The 14,993-nt window shown below is 46.5% G+C and overlaps 2 protein-coding genes across 6 annotated transcripts in view; one reads left to right on the forward strand and one right to left on the reverse strand.

Annotated features, from left to right (window-relative positions):
• TADA2A (transcriptional adaptor 2A) overlaps positions 1 to 6,526 on the reverse strand; it is a 71,616-nt gene extending 65,090 nt beyond the window's left edge. Inside the window, exons 1-2 of the mRNA XM_004608594.3 lie at positions 6,446 to 6,526; positions 2,275 to 2,389 (exon numbers count right to left, since the gene is read on the reverse strand). Of these exons, the coding sequence (XP_004608651.2) occupies positions 2,275 to 2,299 (25 nt within the window). The 5' untranslated portion in view covers positions 2,300 to 2,389; positions 6,446 to 6,526. The remainder of the gene's footprint in view (positions 1 to 2,274; positions 2,390 to 6,445) is intronic.
• Positions 6,527 to 6,559: 33 nt separating this feature from the next.
• ACACA (acetyl-CoA carboxylase alpha) overlaps positions 6,560 to 14,993 on the forward strand; it is a 322,844-nt gene continuing 314,410 nt past the window's right edge. For 2 of the 5 annotated variants that reach the window (XM_004608595.2, XM_055130190.1), the window contains exon 1: positions 6,560 to 7,046. In XM_004608595.2, the coding sequence (XP_004608652.1) occupies positions 7,009 to 7,046 (38 nt within the window). In that variant the 5' untranslated portion in view covers positions 6,560 to 7,008. Of the gene's footprint in view, positions 7,047 to 9,269; positions 9,359 to 14,993 lie in introns of those variants that run through there. The other 3 variants (XM_055130189.1, XM_055130193.1, XM_055130191.1) reach the window with 3 other exon arrangements.

Here is a 14,993-nt window from a genome sequence, read left to right on the forward strand (position 1 = left end):
ACATGTGTGCGGCCTCTCCGCAGCTGCATGAGTGTGACTCCAGACGCCGGGGGTGAAGGGCATGGTGACTGCCATATTACAACGACCACAGATGGGGTTTACAAGCTTGCAATGATCCAATATCTGGAAGAAATCTCCCTGGACTTAGTTGCTAAAGTACAGAAATCCAAAACCGCAACCTCATATCTCTTCACAACAGGTCTGACTCTAGTGGGGTACTCCTAACAATAGTGAGGTTTGTGTTGAAATATTGAATGTAACCAAAGTAAATAGAAAGTAAAGTGAAGTTTATCAGTTACAAGGTGGGGGCGCGGGGGGGCAGCGGGGATGGGAGGTATACTGGTTTTTTTTTTTGGTGGTGGGATATGGGCACTGGTGAAGGGATGGTTGTTTCAGCATTGTATAACTGAGACTTAAGCTGAAAGCATTGTAATTTTCCACATGGTGATTCAATAAAATAAAATTCTTAAAAAAAAAAAAAAAGACTCAGCAAGGCTGAGGAGAAAGCTCAATGTGCTAGACAGGGCGCTTTGCATGCAGAAGCTCTAGGTTCAACAATTCCAAGCCCCACAGTCCCTTGAGTACCTCAGGAGCAATACCTGAGCACTGAGTCAGGAGCAGTCCCTAAGCCAGACCATAACAAAGTCAAAAAAGGCTAAGCAAAAGAGTAAATGCTCAGGGTTCTCACTGAGAAAAGGACATGCGAAAAGCATAGGGGATTAAGAAAGCCTGTCAAGATAAATTGGAAGTATCAATGAGAGATGATACTTTTGTAAGGAAAAAAAAAAAAGAGGGGCTAAAGAGATAGTACATTGGGTAAGGAGCTCGCCTCACACGCATCCAACTTGGGTTAGATCCCGGCATCCCACATGGTTTATCCAGCACCACCATGCGTAATCCTTGAGTGTAGAGCCAGGAGTAACCCCTGAACATTGCCAGGTATGCCCCCAAAATAAAAAAAGTACAGGCATGGGAATATGCATATGTAAGCACTGCACTGATTTAATCAGAAGTTTCCAAACTTAACGAAAAGTGGTCCCCAAATGCACCCAAAGGCTACGATGGCATTTCTCTATTCCGACCCTGGCACTATTTCCCACCAAGGCACATGAAATGCTATTGCTTCCGAAGACCTGACTTGCTGGAGCGCATGGGTGCAGGGGTTTGAAGTGCCAGTCTGCAAGTATATGGTCAAGGGTTCAAATCATCAATGTCACACATGTGCTCAGCATGATCTTGGCAGCTCTGCTGTCTGCGATCCCCCCTGCCACTGACAGTTTTCAACCATACTACATCCAGGGGTGTACGAGCACTAAAAATAGAGGTGTAACACGTGACAAGCCCCACAACTTCGCAAAAAAACAGAAAAGATCAAATGCTATGCCCAAGAAGGGCAACCAAGAGCAATTCTGGCAGCAGGTGTGGGCCCCAGAGGAGCCCCTGGTGAGCACCATGACATTCACATGAGCCTCAGCTGAAACCAAAGCAGAAGGAGCTTGACCCACAGTGAGCGGTGCAACTACATGGGCAGCCACGGGTAAGCACCACAGCATGGCGTGGGCAGCCCGTGTGACTGCGATACCATCAACAAGGAAGGGAAGGCGAGGGGGGCCATAAAAGTCATCAAAGGGGAGAGGAATGTTGCTCTTTTAAAAATAACAAATGGAGGCCAGGGTGGTAATACAGTGGGGAGGGCGCTTGCCTGGCATACAGCTGGCACAGGTTCGCTCTCCTGCATCCTATATGGTCCTCGAAGCCCACCAGGAGTGATCCCTGAGCGCAGAGCCTAAGCATCACTGGGTGTGGTCCAAAAACCAATAAATAAATAAAATAAGAAATTATAGTGCAGGAGAGAGTACAGTGAACAAGGCACTTGCCCTGCACCTGGCTAGCTGCCAGGAGTGATCCCTTAACACAAAGCCAGAAATAATCCCTGAGCATGACTGGGTGAAGCTCCCAAATAGGGGAAAACAATTTTAAAGAACTGCTTTTTAAAGCTTAATTATAGGTTAATCATACCACGCCTTGCCCATCCAAACTTAGTTTTCCTATAAAACCAGGATAATATATATTTTTTCATGTGTTCAGTGGAGAATCAGTAAGAACTCTGTTCTGAATTGCTATTCCTATTTCTTTACTTTGTTCTGAATTGATAATCCTATTCCTTTAGATTCACAGAGCCGTATTAAACTCCAAGTAAGCATATTTTTCTTCTGTGCTCAACTTCTCCTTTCACTATTACTATTTCACCTTGGATTTGGTTTCAGTACTTACTGCTAAAGGAGCTTAGACGGTCCATTTTCAAATCAGCAAAAACTGCTGCTTTAATCTTTAATGCAGAGATCCTCCAAGGAGCACCAACACATACAGCAAAGCTGGAGGACCCTCCCTAGGATCAAACAAAAAGTGGCACAAAGATGAGAAAAAATTCAAAGGAACAAGAGGATTAGAAGATAAGGAAACCCACTCAACACTAAACAAATTATCTTACCTCTAGAAGCCTATGTTGTCCCAATAGTATGAGGACTAAATACTACAGTCCATATAAATTACATACTATGGTGCATGGTTCATGGAAACCCAATATAGATACTCCATACCTCTCACAAGCAATTTTTGGAGAGCTGGGATGTGGCTCTGCGGTGAAGCACAGGCCTTGCACGAACGCGGTCTTGGTTACTCCTCGTGTCTTCAACAATCATTAGTTTTGTCTGCCCAACCTTGCTTCTCAGCCCTCCTTCCTTTGAGAAACTGACCCTCCCACAGTTCATAAAGATCTGGTGGCATTGCCAATTCCAATCCCCCACCCACTACCCACACAGCAAGTAGAGAAGAAGGAAAAGAAGAGGATGAGGAGGAAGAATTGCTTGTCCATTGGGCTCTGACTATTGAGACTCCCTCCCCAAGCATGGCCCAATTGTTGGTACTTTGCTTGCTTCTCTAGCTTTTTCTTTTCTTTTTTGTGTGTCATACCGGGTGATGCTCAGGGGTTACTCCTGGCTCTGCACTCAGGAATTACCCCTGGCGGTGCTCAGGGGACCATATGGGATGCTGGGAATTGAACCGTGATTGGCCGCATGCAAGGCAAACGCCCTACCCACCGGGCTATGGCTCCAGCCCCTCTAGCATTTCAATAAAACCTTGATACACATGCATTTGTGACTTTTAAACCAAGGAATTTTGATTGATTACAACATACCTGTGTTCACAAATTTACTCTCTGAATATTACATGTATGTGAAATGGATGAAATAGCTTGAAAGAAAAAACAAAATTAAAAACAAAATCACGGTCAAAAAATATTTCTGGGGTGTAGGGGTTTGAGAAATAGGGCTTTACCTTGCACACGGCCAACCTGGGGTTCAACCCCTGGCACCCCATGTGGTTCCCTGAACACCCCAGGAATGATATCTGAGTGCAGAGCCACAAGTAAGCCCTGAGCACTGCTGGGGGTGGATTCACACACACACAAAAAAAAACCAAAAAAACACCCAAATTCCAAAACCCAAAACACAGAAGGATAGTACAGCAGGTAAGATGTTTGCCTTGCACACAGCCAATCATCCCTATGATGTTCAATCCCGACACTCCATAGGATCACCCCCTACCAGGAGTGATCCCTGAGCACAAAGCCAGCAGTAAGCCCTGGGCATGTCTGGGTGTTGCACAAAAACCAAAACAAACAAACAAAAGTATTCCCCTTGGTCTGGGAAAAGCTCAAAAACACTAGAGCAGTGTTCCTAAACCTTTTCATACCTGCAGGCCAGCACTCATTCTGCACCCAGGTCCATGTACTGACAGCTAGAACCAAGGCAGTAGACTGGTGGTTTTCACCTTCCTATAGCTGCTGATTGGCACTGGTCCTTAGAGCATGGGTTGCAGACTTCAGGGCCCCAGGTTGGATCCCTAGCATGGCATGGTCCTCAGAGCACTGTAGGAAATGACCCCTAAGCACAGAGCCCTCAAGCCAGAAGTCCCTGGACACCACTGGACAGGTAGGATAAAAAATTTAGAAAAATCATTTCTTGAGGCCAGAGCCACAGCAGATGGGGCATTTGCCTTGCATGTGGTCGACCCGAGTTTGATCCTGGCATCCCATAAGGTACCCAGAGCACAGCCAGGAGTAATTTCTGAGTGCAGAGCCAGTAGTTAACCCATGAGCATTGGAGAGTATGGCCCACCCTCTCCCTCCCCCCAAAAAATAACCACCCTCAAAACCAAACATAACCTTCAAATCATTTCTTTGAAGAAAAGTGAGTTTAGCATGGGGTATTGTGCCTAACATTTAACATTTAATTAAATGTTAAAAAAATGAGAGTGCCTTATCACTATATTATCTCTCTGGCCCCACCCATTTTTCTCTCAGTCTAACTTAATAATGTTTTCCTTTTTTAAATTCATGTCAGACACTGGACTTGTAATTTAAGATTCATTGTCATGTGGATTAAACTTCCACCCCAACTCCTTTCAGAGGGAACCCTTTACCTAAAATCTGTAATCAGCCTCTTCTCTGATGACCCTGAGTCTGATCCTTCAGAAGCTGGCATTCCAGTACCAGCTCATGTTTCGGCGTGCCGGCTTCAACTTCTGCACTGAAATCCCCCCACTGTCAAGTTGCACAATCTGCCAAGACTCTGACTGATGCTCATACTATTAATACTGCTGGGTACCACTTAAAGGAAGAAACTAAAGGCAGGAAGAACCCAGAAGTGGTATCTTCAACAGAGACAAAAAAAATATCTATGGTGGCTTCAGGTTTGACCCCAGAAGAATTTGTAAGTATGTCCAGATGTATCTCCCTAATGACTGGAACTTCCTTAATATATTCAGGAGAGTTTTGAATAGGCACCATCAATCAATAGCCTCCCGTGAGGGAGATCTGTCTGGTTCCTGCTGGCATGGCAGCAACACAAGTGGCAGCCTCAGAATATACCTGCTCCTCCAGGTTAAAAAACATCCTCCCTCCCATCAACAACTGCAGAGCTGGAGTGACAGCACAGCGGGTAGGGCGCTTGCTTTGCACACAGCCAACCAGGGTTCGATTCCCAGCATCCCATATAGTCCCCAAGCACTGCCAGGAGTAATTCCTAAGTGCATGAGCCAGAAGTAACTTCTGTACATTGCCCAGGTGTTACCCCCCCCAAAAAAAAAACCAAATAAACCCTCCCCCCCCAGAAAAAAAATATATGTAGCACAGCGGGTAGGGCATTTGCCTTGCACTCGGCTGACCCGGGTTCGATTCCTCTGTCCCTCTCGAGAGCCTGTCAAGCTACCGAGAGTATCCCGCCCTCACGGCAAAGCCTGGCAAGCTACCGGTGGTGTATTTGATATGCCAAAACCAGTAACAACAAGTCTCACAATGGAGATGTTACTGGTGCACACGCCAGCAAATCGATGAGCAACGGGATGACAGTGACAGTGGTTGTGCCTTCAATAAAAAATTTTTATGTTAAATATTTACTGACTTCTTCTGTAACACCAGATACCTGTGATACAGTATTTGTGAATTATTTGAATAATTGGATACTCACACCCTTCTTTTTATAAAGGTCAGGAAGCTCTGAAAGCAAGGGCTGTGGGGTATGGTGTGATAAATACTTCTCTCGGGAACACAACACCAAAAGAAATACAACTGATACACTTTAAACTCAGTAGATACACTTTCTATTTGGGGCGCACCCAGTGATGATGTTCAGGGCTTACTCCAGGCTCTGTGCTCAGGGATCACCTGTGACGGGCTCAGACGACCATATAGGGTGCTTGGGAGCATGAAACTTGTGTTCACCACGTGCAAAACAAAAGCCTTTAACCCCTCTACTGTCTCTCAGCCTCCTCTTCTCCCTTTGCAAGAGTTCATATTCCTGACTCTTAACATCCGCGAGAAGTCAGACGCTGGCTCCAAATGAAAACGAATAATTTGACAAACGCAAAGAAGGTTACGGGAAAGGAGGCTAGAAAGTACTTTTAGGGCCACCATTGGACTGGGGCCCAGGGCACAGGTGGCAGGCGTTTTGGTTCAAATCTCCACTTGGTTGGCTGTGTGATCTTGGGCAAGTCCACTGAAAGTCCGCCTGAGCTCGAACACGGAGCGGAAATTTTTGACTCTGCACAGGCCTACTGGAAAACTCCAAGGGACAGACCTTCTCGGGGCAGGACGCGCGCGGTGGCTGTTATTAAAGGCAATTACGCGCCCCACTGCAGACAGGCGACCCGGGGCCGGGCCACCGCGGGCCCGCCCGGCGGGGGGGGGGGGGGAAGTCCCTCGGGGCCCCGCAGCACCGCCCTCCCCCATGGCGCGGCGTGGCCGGCGCCGCCCGGCTCCCTCCCGCCGCGCGGCCCGCCCGCCCCAGTCCTGGGCCGCCCCCCGCGGCCCCCGCCTTCCCCGTGGCCCCCCGAAGGGGCTCGCGCTGCGCCGCCCCCAACCCCGTGGCCTCGCGGGTCTCACCTCGCCACGTCCCCCGCCTCCGCGCTCCGGAGCCGCCCGCCGCGCGCGCCCCCGACACTGCGCGCTCGCTCATGAGCCCCGCGGGCGCGCGCACGCACCCGGCCGCGCGCACGGCGCCTCCGCCCCTCTCCTCGCTGGCCCCGGCGGAGGCCCCCGGCACCCCCAGCTGCCCAGGCCCCGCTGCCGAGCCCCTGCTGCCCGAGGCCGGCGAAGATGCAGCAGAGTTGGCCGCCGCCGGGCTCTTAAGTCCGGCCCTGGCCTCGGGGGCCCACCCGCGAGTGCGCGCCGCGTTTGTGCGTGTCCCACTCCAACCCGGCTCCGTGACCCGCGAGGGAAGGGGATTTAGAGGCGTCCAGGGGGCTGGGCCCCCAGAATCGACGAGCAGCCTTTGGGACTGGGGTCATTGCTGCTCGCGGACCGAGCAGACCGAGTGGTGACAGGGGGCAGCAGCAGGGTCCGTTCCATCCCGAGGCTTCTGGAACAGCATCGAAGTTGTCTTCCTGGCCAAGAACCATCCCCTCTTTGGGCTTCTGAGGCCCAGAGTGGGACGCAATGATGAGAGAATGTGGTGGTCCACTCTGATGTCAATCTTGAGGGCTAGGTATGTCCCAACTCCTCTTCTTACTGCTACTAATTATTATAATAGCTGCCAATTGTCCCGGTGCTTAATGCATGCCAGGCATTGTACATAGCAGGTTACTCACACGGTCTCATTTCATCTTCAAAAACAACAGTAAGAGGCAAACACTCTTATTATCCCAGTGTGCGCGGTGAAGACATGTGGACTCTCTGCCTTTTAAAGAAAACTTGCGGGAGTTGAAGTGGGGAAAGGGACACAAACTCATTTATCTTAATCATTACCTGGTTCACCAGTTTTCAAGGGTCTTTTGTAAATTTTCCCCACCTCTAAGTTTCTAAATATTCACAAATCATTTGCACTGTTTGCTTCTGTGGTTTCTCTTTTTTGTCTTACTTTGAGGAGCAGGGTTGTCAGTCCCAGCTGTGCTCAGGGTTTTCCTCCAGATTGTGCTCAGGGATCACTCCTGGCGGTGCTTCTGATGGAGCTGGGGTCTGCTGCGTGCAAGGCAACGAGTTACCCACTGTTCTCTACATCTGGTCCCCTTTTATTAAATTAATATTTGATAATCCCTAAGTTCATTTTGGGGGGAAAAAAGAAAATTCACAAAAGTAAGGATGTGGAACCCAGTTCCCACCATGTATACGAGTTAACATTGGAATACAAATATTTCCTTTGCATCATGTCAGTAAATTTATTTTATTTAAAAAATTTTATTTATGGGATATGGGTAGGAGATGGGCCAGACCCTCCAGTGCTCAGAGACAATTCTTGGCTTTATGCTCAGGAATGACCCCGATGTTCAGGGGACATTTTGTGATACCGGGATCAAGATGGGGCTGGCTGCATTGAGGCAAGCACCTTACCTCCTGTAATAGATTTCCTGACCAACAATTTAGATTTTCCCGAAATACTTGATGTATTCTGAAAATCTCAACAATATTTAATAAGCTAACACTGTTCAATATGCTGGAACTTCAACAGTGAACAGAACAGTTTTTGATTATTATGGAGGAGATTGACATGTAGCAATATATACAGCGGATCACAGAACAGTGAATGGATAATATTCAGTAATGTGGCAAATTTGATGGGAAAAATCAGGACAAAGGTATGCCAGTGAGGTGAGGATGATTTTTCAGATGGGATAGATAAGGCCTCTAATGAAGAAATTATATGCAGAAATCTAACCATTCATGAGGGAGCAGTTATATGGATTTCTAGAGGGAATGGATTTCTAAGAGGAAAAGTCATTGCAATATCCTGTATCAAGGCCTTGCTTGGCATGTTCATGAACAAACAAGGAAACAGATGTGGTTGGAACAAAGCACAGCAGAGAAATAAAATAGGAAATGAAACCAGAACACAGACTTTACATCATCTAGTCGGCCAAAATTGGACTTCATATTTTATTGGAATGAGATTGAATACATATATAAAGCATGAAAGCAAAGGAGTAATCAGATATGATTTGTAATCATATCTGGGATTTTTTGCTTGTTTGGGGACTATATCCAGCAGTGCTCAGGATCATTCCTGGCAGTACTTGGGGGACCAGCTGTGGCACTGTGGATTCAACTAGGGTGGGCCACATGCAAGGAAAGTGCCTTAACCCTTGCACTATCTCTCTGGCCCAATTTATTTTAGAAGGATCACTGGCAATGGTGTGGAAGATAGATGTGAGAGACATTAAAATTGCCTTTTAGGAGTGAGGAAATAGCTCAACAGACTGATGAACATGCTTTGTGTGTAGGAGTCCTGGGTTCGACTCCTGCTTTGCCTGCCAGAATCCTGGGTTTGATCCCTAGTACCATCAAACCCCCTTGATTGCAGCCCCCCACTTCAGAAGATGTGGACTGAAGCCCTCAGACCAAATAAAGGGTGCTTGCCTTGCATATGAACGAGCCTGGTTCAAATCCCCAGCACTACATGTGGTCCTTTGAGCACCAGCAGGAGTCATTCCTAGGTATAGAGCCAGGAACACTCCCTGAGCACTGCTGGTAGTGGTGTGGTCCAAAAACAATGACTAGAAACAGTTTTGTTTGGGGATTGCCTTATGCAATCTGAGTGGAAAGAACAATTATGAGTTTGGAGCTCCAGAAGGGACCAGTGCTACAACTGCAGAACTATCGTAGTTGTTCGTTGTTGCTATTGCTTTGCTTTATTTTTTGAGTATTTGAATAGATTTCTCCTTTAAGACCAGAGTTTGAGGACAGATACTGTATATTTTCTTCTTTATAACCTCAGTGCCCAGAAGTGCATCCTGGTGGAATGTTTGTGAAATGAACAAGTAAAGGCAAAGGTATGGATGAAGTCACTCAGGCAAAGTGTATAAGGTAAAGAGAAGTTTTGCGATCTATGAATTAACTGGAGGGCCGAGAGCTGAACACCACCTACAAGCAGGGGTTGCCGAGGACCCAGAACTTCATTTCACCTGTTATGTCCAAAAAACTAGTAACGTCATCACATTCTTATTTTACTCAGAAGTGTTTTGGTTTATACAATAAACGATATGGTCATTCTTTGTAGAAGGCACTCCAGAGTACAGTGTCTTCCTGTTTCTTTATTATCATTGCTCCACCTTTTTCTGCTGTTTGTTTGTTTGTTTGTTTGTTTTTGTCCGCACCTGGCTGTGTTCAGTGCTTACTTCTGGCTCTGTGCTCAGGGATCACTCTTGGCAGGCTCAGGGGACTATATATGGTGCTGTGGACTGAACCTAGGTTGGATGTATGCAAGACCAGAGCCTTACCTGCTGTGCAGTTGTTCCCTCCTCCCCTTGTTGCCCCATCTTTTTTTGCAGCCAAATAGCAATTCCTCCATTTCTCTCCATGCATCAAAACTTTCTTTCCCAAGGTCCTTTTTTGGGGTCCTTTTTGTTTGTTGTTTGGGCCACACCTGGTGATACTCAAGGGACACCCTGATCTCTGTGCTTGGGGGTCATAGCTAGCAGTATTCTAGATCATGCAGAGCTGAGGATTAAACCCAGCATTCGGGCATGCAAAACATTTGCTCAGCTCAGTGAGGTCTCTCCAGCCCTGCCAAGGTACTTTTGATTCAACATAGTCATGACTTCCTGAGAAATATCTCTTGCGAGCCCCCCAGGTCTGGGTTAAGTGGTCCTCTCCTGTGCTTCTCATGTACCTTGTATTTAACCTCATAGCGGAGATGTTTAAGTGCCTTGTTGCTTCCCTCATTAAGCATGTCCTCTTACACCTTTTGTCCACTTGAAGACAATTTATGTTAATCATATCCAAGATCAGTTGAATTTACTTTGTACCTTTTCAAATTTTTTTCTCTAATTGTCTTATCCTGTTAAATTTTTATTTATTTTGGTTCTTGAGCCACACCCACTGGTGTTCAGGGCTCACTCCTGGTTCTGCACTCAGGGAACACTCTTGATGGTGTTTGAGGAACCATCTGGGGTGCCGGGTATCGGACCTGGCCGAAGCAAATAGCCTCCCTATTGTACTACTGCTCTAGCCCCAGTTTGTTAATATTTTTCCTTTTTACTTATTTAAATGTTGGCTTTGGGCCCACACACCATGGTGCACAGAGTCCCATGCAGTGTCCCATGAAACCCAGGCCTCCTGACTGCAGAGTATATGGTGTAGCCTGTTGGCCTATCTTTCAGGCCTGTCTGGTATTTTTGTTTATTTTTTTAATTTCTTTTTTATTGAGGCAACTTTGGTTTTATAAGAGTGTAAAGGTTTTGGGGCTGGAGCACGATAGCACATCGGGTAGGGCATTTGCGTTGCACTGGCCGACCGGGGTTTGATTCCCAGCATCCCACTGATTCCCAGCATTCAGTGCAGAGACAGAAGTACCCCTGTGCATCACTGGGTGTGACCTGAAAAGCAAAAAAAAAAAAAAAAAAAAAAAGAGTGTAAAGGGTTACTTAATTTAGAGGTTCAGTGTTGTCTCACTTCTGCCAGCAAAGTTCCAGTACCCTTGGGCCACAGTTCAGAGCAGCCTTTCAGCTAACCACCCCCCACCGCCCAACACTCTTTAATCACAGTTCCCTGACTCTGTCAAAGCCAAAGAGAAGTTTCCAAATGAATTTAGCCTATTGGTCTACTCCTTTTCAGAAAGAAAAATTACTCAGCATCCACACCCCCCCCAAATTCACCTTACATATATATATATATATGTGTGTGTGTATATGGATACATATATGTACATATTAAGGGATGGGAAACCATGCCCAGCTGTGCTTGGGGCTTACTCCTGACTCTACATTCAGGGATCATTGCTAGTGGTGCTTGGGATCCAAGCCAGGTCAGTCACATGCAAGGCAAGCACCCTACCCTCTGTACAAGTTCTTCAAGCCAAAATTTCCACCTTCTTTAAGTGGCTAAATAGCACTTTCTCCCAATTGCACCAGAGACAGCTACCATCCTTTGGAGAGTTCCATTGCCCTAGAGGATGGGGCAGCATCGCTTATTTTAGGAAACTGGTGTGGGGGGGGTGTTTTTATTGACCATTCCTGATTCCCTTATTGCTTTTCCTCTGTTTGGTTTTGAGCCACACCCAGCGGTAGCTTGGGGACATGTGGTGCCAGGAATCAAGGGCTCCTGTGTGTAAAGCATGAACTCTGGCTCTCTGAGCTATCACTCTGCCCCATATACCACAGATGAGGCCACTGACTATTTATACTTCTCTCGACAAATTTCACTTAGTATGATTCCTTCCCTGTTACATTCATGTTGGAGCAAAAGAAAAGATATCCTCTTTCTATTAGCTTGGTAGTATTCCATTGTGGATATCCAACGCATCTTTATTTTTATTTATTTTTTTCTTTTTGGGTCACACCTGGCAATGCACAGGGATTACTCCTGGCTCTGCGCTCAGGAATCACCCCTGGCGGTCCTCAGGGGACCATACGGGATGCTGGGAATCGAACCCAGGTCGGCTGCATGCAAGGCAAACGCCATACCTGCTGTGCTATCGCTCCAGCCCCCCAACACATCTTTATTGTTGTAAATAGTGATGTGATGAGGGTAGATGTGCATACACCTTCTCTAATTAGGTTGGATCAATATCTGGGCATGGAATTGCCCGATCATATGGCAGATCTCCTTTTACTCTTGAGAAATCACCATACTGTTTCTCCTAGAGGCTGAACCAGTTTACGTTCCTGCCAACAGGGAAGAAGTTTTTGGTTTTATTTCCCCCCTCTTTTATCCCCGCTAGGGATTGAACTAGATTTACCATCAAAATAACCCCATGCAAAACAAGTGCCTGTACTATCACTCAGGCCTTTTTGTTTGTTTTGGAACCACACCCTGAGGTGCTCAGGAATCGCTCCTGGTGGGGCTCAAGGGACCCTATGTACAAGTGCCCTACCCTCTGTGCTGTTGCACCAGTTCCCACCTTTTGGATGTAGGTCAATCTTACTCACATTCTTTCACTTTTAACTGAGGGCATTGATGTTGACCTAAAACCAGGAATTTTTTTTTTTTTTTGGTGGGGGGAGCTGACTGACTCAGTCCAAACAATTCTAAGAGTTCCTCTTGGACTAAACTGTGGCCAGCTTCCTCCCTCTGTGGAAAGCATTCTCTACCATTTCTAGATATACTTATATGCCAAAATATTTTATAGGTGTTATCTCCCATAAACTGTACTTTACTAGGTCATTGGTTTACACATGGATGTCAATAGGACCAGGGATTGCGCAGAAGCAGAGTGTCTACTGGGCAGACAAGTGACCCCAGTTCCCTCCCAGCAAGTTCCCCTGTGTGCTGAGCATGGTCCTGCCTGTACCACAGCCATGTGTGTGACTCCCCACAGGCACCACAATCAGGGGTGTGTAGCCTTTTATCGCAACAAGAAGGGAAGAGAGAATGTGAATAAAGTATAATTAGGGCTGGAGCAATCATACAGCTGGTAGGGCATTTGCCTTCTAAGCGGCCAATCCGGGTTGGTGCTATCTCCAGCACCCCATGTGGTCCCCAGAGCCTTGCCAGGAGTGATCCTTGAGCGTAGAACTAGGAGTAAGCCCTGAGCACTGCCAGGTGTGGACCAAAACCAAAAAACAAAAATAGTATTTAAAAGCAAAAGATTATACGTAGGGGGGCCAGAGCGATAACACAGCGGGTAGGGCATTTGCCTTGCACGTGGCCGACCCGGGTTCGATCCCCGGCATCCCATATGGTCCCCCAAGCACTGCCAGGAGTAATTCCTGAGTGCAAAGCCAGGAGTAACCCCTGAGCATTGCTGGGTGTGACCCAAAAAGCAAAAAAAAAAAAAAAAAAAAAAAGATTATACGTAGGGACCAGAGTTATAGTACAGTGGGTAGGGCATTTGCCTTGCATACATCTGACCCAGGTTTGATCCCTGGCATTCCAAATAGTCCCCTGAATACTGCCAGGAGTAATTCCTTAGTGCAGTCCATAAGTAAGCCCTGGGCATCTCCAGGTGTAGCCCAAAACCCAAAAATAAAAAGTTTTTAAAGTCTATACATAAACCCTGTTAGGGTAAGTTAGAGATCTTGGCCCTGGTACAGACTGAGATGTACTCTTTTGGAGAGGGCAGGTTTGGGGCCACGTGCAGTGATGCTCAGAGGCTGTTTCTGGCTCTGTTCTCAGGAGTAACGTTCAGTGGTGTTCAGGGGACCATATATGGTGCTGGGGATTGAGCCTGGAGCTCCCTATGCAAAGTACGTGGTCCAGCCCTTTGAACCATCTACCCAGCCCCTCTGATTTCTTTTGTTTTTGTTTTGGAGCCACATCAAATAGAGCTGAAGGAGTACTTCCTCCTCAGCTTTCAAGATCTCTCCCAGAAGTACTTGGGCACCACACAGTGCCTGGGGTTGAACCCGGGTCACCCACAAGCACAGCATGTGCCAGCCCCTAAAATTATCTTTCTGGTGCCTCTGACTTCTTGGTCACACAAAGTACAGGATCTTGTAAGTCACCAGGTTCAATCCAAAGAATTAGGTGAGCTAGTGATGCATTGTTGCTTCCTGACCTTTGTTTAACAAAAAAAAAAAAAAAAAAAATTTAAGAGCCTGCCATGCAACCTAACTGCATACTTTAAAGCTTGATTTATTAGTCCTCCACCTTTGGCTGTCAGATGTCTCTTGAGGTACTTTGTGCCATTTGGTGACATGTGATTTGTCCTCTTTTGCAATCAGTAAGTTCCTAATAAATATTTAAAACATGATTTGCTAGGAACCTGGCACTGTTTAATAAAATTGAAAGCAAAGGAAAAAAGAGTTAGTCTTCAGGTGCTTGCTTTGCACACAGACGACCTGGGTTCGATTCCTGGCACCGTATATGGTCCCTTGAGCACTGCCAGGAATGATTTCTGAGCACAAAGCCAGGAGTAGGCCCTGAGCATGCATGGGTGTGGCTCAAAAGCCAAAACACTAAGAATCCAGTTAAGGAAATATTAAAAGTCCCTGCTTTTACTTTTAATTCTCTTCTTTTAAAAAATTCTTTGTTTTTGTTTTGGAGCCACACCTGATGGTGCTCAGGGCTTATTCCTGGCTCTGTGCTCAGGACTCATCACTGATGGTGCTCAGGGAACCATATGTGGTGCCTGGAATTTGACCTGGCTTTGCATGCAGAGCAAGCACTTTTTTCTCCAACCCCTATTTCCTAAATCTGAATTCTTTTTTCACCCCTTTCTCCCTCCAAAAATTTAGTCAGCATATGATCTTTTTTGAACCTCTTTTTTCCTCATATTAAAACCAAAACTTTCAATATGTAATTTGCAAAAGTTTTATAAAGATGTGATTGTGTATGAATGATCCCAGTCCATAGTGGGATTCAAAAAAAGTACATTACAATTGTACTTTTAATTTAGTTTTGGTTTTTGAATCACAGCCAGTGGTGCTCAGGGCTTACTCCTGGCTCTGTGGAGGACTCGGTGTACCATGGGAGGTGCTGGGGGTTAAACCTGGGTCAGCTGCTTGCAAGACCTACCTGCAGAGGTATCACTTGTCTCACAGTTGTCATTTTAGAAGTGTTC

The sequence above is a fragment of the Sorex araneus genome, chromosome 3 (assembly GCF_027595985.1).
Source record: "Sorex araneus isolate mSorAra2 chromosome 3, mSorAra2.pri, whole genome shotgun sequence".
Classification (NCBI taxonomy): domain Eukaryota; kingdom Metazoa; phylum Chordata; class Mammalia; order Eulipotyphla; family Soricidae; genus Sorex; species Sorex araneus.